The 6,156-nt window shown below is 40.6% G+C and overlaps 1 protein-coding gene across 2 annotated transcripts in view; it reads right to left on the bottom strand.

Moving 5' to 3' along the window:
• Positions 1-4,051: 4,051 nt before the first annotated feature.
• Positions 4,052-6,156, bottom strand: part of Ppp4r3a (protein phosphatase 4 regulatory subunit 3A) — a 39,358-nt gene continuing 37,253 nt past the window's right edge. For both annotated transcript variants that reach the window (XM_052185239.1, XM_052185240.1), the window contains exons 14-15: positions 5,818-6,044; positions 4,052-4,774 (exon numbers count right to left, since the gene is read on the bottom strand). In XM_052185239.1, the coding sequence (XP_052041199.1) occupies positions 4,664-4,774; positions 5,818-6,044 (338 nt within the window). In that variant the 3' untranslated portion in view covers positions 4,052-4,663. The remainder of the gene's footprint in view (positions 4,775-5,817; positions 6,045-6,156) is intronic.

Genomic DNA, 6,156 nt, shown 5'->3' with positions numbered 1-6,156 from the left:
TTCCTCTAGAGTAGTGCTTAAGTTATGAGAGCACACAAACTAGTAATTTCTGTATGAACTTGTAAAATATAAACTGTACCTGCTTTTCTTCCTATATAAGTTTGTGTGTATGTATGGGTGATAATATACATGCGACATCAGAGGAAGAAGGCTCATGAATAGAATGCTAACCGAAATTGTCAAGATGCTTGTCTCAAAACAATCCAGAAGCCAGGTCTCAAGTTCTACCTGTTTGGGAGCTGAGACTAAATTGCTTGAACCCAACATGATTAAAATAAGATTAAAATACAAAGCTGGCCCTGGAGAGACACACAGACAGAAAATGATACAGGACGATGCAGGAGGATCCCAAGTTCTAGGCCAGGCTGAGTTCCATCTTTGCTGTTCTGTTGGGTATGGTGGCAGAGTAGGGCCAGGAAAGATTTAAATTTTAGTAATTATTAAAACTACCTCTTCCTTTCTGACAGAGTTCCTCCTCTGTGTAGCCCTAGAACTCGGTTTTTAGACCAGGCTGGTCTGACATTCACGGATCAGCCTGCTTCTGCTTCTGGGACTAGAGGTATACACTATTACACCCAGCAGGAATTATTAAAAATATACTCAAGGCCGGGTGGTGGTGGCTCACACCTGTAATCCCAGCACTTTGGCAGGCAGAGATCGGGATTTCTGAATTTGAGGCCAGCCTGGTCTACAGAGTGAGTTCCAGGACAGCCAGGGCTACACAGAGAAACCCTGTCTCAAAAAAAACCAAATTAAAAAATACACACACACACACACACTCAAGCCACATTAGAAATGCCAGTAAGCCGGGTGGTGGTGGCGCACGCCTGTAATCCCAGCACTCTGGGAGGCAGAGGCAGGCGGATTTCTGAGTTCGATGCCAGCCTGGTCTACAGAGTGAGTTCCAGGACAGCCAGGGCTACACAGAGAAACCCTGTCTCAAAAAAACCAAAAAAAAAAAAAAAAAAAACCAAAACCAAAACCAAAACCAAAGAAATGCCAGTAATGTGGACCCTACAGATCCAGATTATTAAAAAAAAAGTAGTAGTCCTTCCATTTCTATCCACTAAAAAGGGAAATTTATGGTTGTAAAACTAAACTATGAGCCATCAGCAGACTGAGCACATACGGGTCTTTTTCTGCACTAAGCATTTCCAGAGAGTGACATGGAGGTAGGTTCTGTGGTGTGAGGTGTTGGTTGAAACAAGATAGAGTTTTTTTTTTTTTTTTTTTTTTTTTTTTTTTTTTTGGTTTTTCGAGACAGGGTTTCTCTGTGTAGCCCTGGCTGTCCTGGAACTCAGAAATCCACCTGCCTCTGCCTCCCAAGTGCTGGGATTAAAGGCATGCACCACCACTGCCCGGCAAGATAGAGCTTTTAACCAAGGATTAATAGGATGTCTGGGGGAACATGTTGAAAGACTAGAGGAATGTTCTGATAAAATTGCATACAGGATTAGAGGACAGCTGGGCAAGAAACAGCAAACACAATAGCGTACACAAGTACAAGGGTAGCATTTGTGGGAGAGGGTGTTTCTGGAGTAATTATAAAGCGCTCATCACTTCAGGAGGTTAAGTTTAAATTTTTCTCACCTCAAACACTACAAAATGAACAAAACAACTCACTGGTATCACTAAGGTGAAAATAATTTATACTATATTCACACCAGCTACCATGACAGTAGTTGATCTTAGGGGTGTGGACTTACAGCATGTGCTTAGGGTACTAGAGTCCAGCGCTGAATCCCCAGAGTAGAAACCATACTGTAGCCTCTGAAGTTAACTATGATTTCCAGAGCTAAATGTCTGGTAATTTCTGGCTGGTGGTAGATCTCCACTAGAAGTTCCTTTTTACCTAGTTTTGTAGTAAACCATCAAGTTTGCTTAAATAACCATAGCACTAAGAGTTAAGAAAGCAGTAATCTGAAAAGCATGGCCAAAGGCCAACACAGATTTCTTTAAAATAAGTGGATGATTTATGAAGTCTGTCCTCTGCCCAAGGGTCCCAATATCAAAGCAAGTTTCCCAAGAATCATTCTGCAAAGTCAGGAAGATCCTGAGTTCAGATAGAGATGCTTTCTTGGAAAAAAAGAGCGTTTACGATACCATCATTAATTGACACAAAATATTCTAGGTAACAGTGAAGACAGTGTTGACTTAGATCTTATTTCTTCTATATATACAAGGTAAATTGACTCGGGTATGGTGGCAGATACTCTAGAGGCAAAGGCAGGTGGACCTCTGTGACTGGTTTATATAGTGAGACCCAAAAAACAACCAAGCCAAAATAGTTGTTAACTTCAAAGTTCACAGCCAAAATCTGACTCAGGAGGTGGTCTACCTGCAAGATAGCATTAAACATTGACTCCAGCATCCAGGAAAGCCAGTCTGGTCTAGAGAGTTCTAAGTTACTGTCTAAGTGCCTGTCTTAAAAGATCAAAAAGGAAGCCGGGCGGTGGTGGCGCATGCCTGTAATCCCACACAGAGGCAGACGGATTTCTGAATTTGAGGCCAGGCTGGTCTACAGAGTGAGTTCCAGGACAGCCAGGGCTATACAGAGAAACCCTGTCTCAAAAAAAAACAAAAAAACAAAAAACAAAAAACAAAAACAAAAAAAAAAAAAACCACCAAAAAAAAAAATTTCAAAAAGGGGGGTTGGAGAAAGGCTCAGTGGTTAAAAATACTTATGCTCTTATAGATAACCAACTTGGCTTACAGAGATTAGACTCCTGACTCCAGTGCTGGGATTAAAGGTGTGCTCCACCACTACTTGGCTAAAGTAGAAATATTTTTATTTATGTGGCTAGGTGTTTCCCTGCATGCAATATCTGTGTACTACATTCCGCACAGTGCCTTCAATCAGGCATCAGAGTCCCCCTGAAACTGGAGTTACAGATGGCTGTGAGCAGCCAGATGGGTGCTAGGTACTTGGGTCCTCTGGAAGACCATCCAGTGCTCTTAACCACTGTGCCATCTCCAGCTGTGTAGATATTTTCTTTTTTAAAGCTCTATTGTGAAACTAATTAAGTATTTTATACTTTATTATGCCTCAAACTCAAAGATCCACCTGCTTCAGCTTTCTAAGTGCTGGGATTAAAGGCATGAACCACCACATGCAGTGTATTCTAAATTTCCTGTTTTTATTGAGGATAAGCAGCAGCTAGGACCACAATAGTGTCCTCTCCTGGGCATAAAATTTTCTTCATTTACAACTACAAAGTAAGGTCTGCTTTTCACTTTAAAAAGCAAGGGTTTTGGAACTCAGACACTCACTTTCTTGAAAACATTTTAGTATGTCTAATAATGAAGACCCTATTTAAGAATAGATTATTTTTTGGTGGTAATGTAGCTGAAAATTGTAAGGGTCCCACCCCATTCTACTGTTAAGCTGTATCACCAGACCCAAAAGTGTCTTAGTAAGGTGACACCTAATAGTCCTCGGGTGTTTAGATACCACCACTTACAACTTGTATTCCAAAGGGCATATGTTAAAAAAAGAAAGAAAGAAAAGAAACATACAATTAATACAATTTCTCTTACTCTTCACTTTTCTTTTTATTCAAAAGTCAAGTATTACTTTTAAATCATCCATCCTCAATTTTGATTTAATGTACCGTCATTTCTCCAAGATATGAAATTTCTGAATCTCTTTGGAATACTAATTTCATGTTTCTAGGTTTAACAAAACTGTTGAAGTTTTAAATTCCACTCTATTTCCCTGAAATCTCAAGACAGCTGCTGATGCAAATTTTAATATAAAATATTTAGTCACAAAATAGTATTGCTTTTGTATGCACATAGTTGTAAGATTACTTTGCTTTTGTCAATAAAAACTATACCATCTTTCATAAAACTCTAAACAAATTAAGAACTGTGATGTAGAACACAAAGTACACATGTAAAGCAGGTGCCAGCACGTTAGGCTATATTACATCAAAAAAGTTTTAATGGTCCCAAATATATATATTCAACAACTAATCATACACTCAGGGGGAGAGAAAAAAAACAGAAACAAACAAATAAAAAGAAAAATTATGACACAAATGACCACATCTAGAATTCCACTCAATCTTTAATCAAGTAGGGACAAATCCCCACTTTGAAAAAAAATCTGCAGTTTGAAGGGCAAAGGGAACAGATTTTTTAAAAAAGAGGATACTTTATTTTGCCCCTCCCCCACAAAGGTTTTCCAAACCTGCTGTAGCTTGACTAAAATGTCCAGAATGTCCGATTTTAAAGGCAGGTCTCGTTATACAAAGAAACTGCTGGCGTTCTTTACTAGTGAGGAGCGACGGCAGGAAGACCCATTCTTCTGTCTCAGACATGGCCCAAGAAAGCAGGTTCTGATTGCAGCAACTGACCAGTCAGTCCAGAGTTCCACTGACAAAACCCCTGCCCTGTTGGCTTTTTATTTCCATTTCCTTCCCTGAGAAAAGGGCAATGTGTGGTCCAAGCTGGAGAGCTCACAGGCTTATGTCTTCCCCCTAACTGCACGGCATCCCCCTCCTCCTGCTCCATTGAATTGGCACTTGATGAGCAGAAGTCCAGTGTGGTGCTGATCTGCGTCAGTCAGTCACAAGAGACCACTGCAGTTGATGTGGATTTGTGGGGGAAGGGTAAAGAACCAGTTTTGTCAACAGGTACTGATCACAGGCAGTTGCTGTTATTAGGACTCAAACTTTGCTTTCTTTGACACTGGTAGTGTGTCTTCCTTGTCTTCATCCTCATCATCATCTTCATCATCATCAGGATAATCTACCAGACCCACAAGTCCTCCCTGTTGAGAAATAAGAATTATGTAAAGAACAAATGTACTACATTTGAAATTACCCACTGTTAAGCTTAGAAAAAGTATAGGCCCAATACCAGCATGCTGAAAATACTTTTTATATACATTCTAAAATTTCCATATTTTTGTAAGGTTCTTTAAAGCTACTTAAAATGGCTTATGCCTAACTGTATAAAATTCATTTTATACAGCTGAACACAGAGCTCCACGCATGCTCAAGCCAAGGGCTCTATCTACTACTGCTACATACCTAGCCCTCTTGTATACCTTTTGAGCCAGGGTCTTAAGTTGCCCAGGCAGGCCTTGATCTAGCAATCCTCCTTTTTCAGTTTCTAGAGTAGCTATAGCTGACCTGCAGTACAATGCCTGGCTCAAATGTACTTCGACATGAAGATAAAATGAGATCAAAATGCAGTCAGACACGAAAAAGATTCTATTGTTTCTGTCATTATTTCTTCTGGATTTCCTTTTAGCCCTGCTTCTTCAACAGAAACTATGACAGTACAACTTGAATGGCTATGAAAATTCCTATCACTCTACTCTCAGCCTGTGCCTTAATTTCAACAATGTTAGACTCAGTCTTTGTTCTGAGGGAGGGAATCTCCTGCCTGTCAAATGAAATGAGACTGTGGGGCCAGCAAAATGGCACAGCGCTTTCTCTCAAACCTAATGACCTAAGCTTAATGTTTGGGACACACATCAGAAGAACTGACCTCCACACACAGCTTTGATGTGTCCGCACATAAACAGAAACTCTTGCTTCCCCTCCCAAGTTCTCACCTGGGTTCTAATGGGGAAAGTTAAGATGAACCTGTAGTTTGTTAATTAAACAATACCAAAGGCAGACTATAGATCTGCACTGGACACATTAAGTTCAGGTAGTAGTTGTGATGAGATCTCATCTTCCAGTTCACAGCATTTAGCTAGTTCCAGAAAAGAAAACCAAAGAGATAATAATCCAGGGATAGACTCCTGAGTAAGCTTACAGCACAGTAGGGAAAGGCCAGCAGGTGGGGACTCTGAGCAGATACCTTTGTGGTGATAGCTGCCGTCTGAGATGTACTTTTAGGGACGGATCCGGGAGAGCCTGGAGAGCCTGGGGACCCAGGGGACCCTGGAGAACCAGGCAGGCTCGCTGTGGATGACTGGCTGCTGAGGTTAGTCTTTGTCCCGCTGGACAGGGAAAGTTTGAAACTTGGGCTCTGTCGTCCAGAAAGATTAGTTTTCAGAAGCACCTCCTTCTCTTCACTTTCTTTCACTACAAATGAGAATGTAGAATAACTTTTACTCATTTTTTTTTTTAATTCCTCCAAATGAAATGACACTAAAACACAAGTAACCAGCTTATTTCTTTGCTGAGGAGCAACCCT

This window comes from Apodemus sylvaticus, chromosome 6 (genome assembly GCF_947179515.1).
Source record: "Apodemus sylvaticus chromosome 6, mApoSyl1.1, whole genome shotgun sequence".
Classification (NCBI taxonomy): domain Eukaryota; kingdom Metazoa; phylum Chordata; class Mammalia; order Rodentia; family Muridae; genus Apodemus; species Apodemus sylvaticus.
The sequence above is the reverse complement of the archived record's forward strand: the minus strand, read 5'-3'. Positions and strand labels throughout refer to the sequence as shown.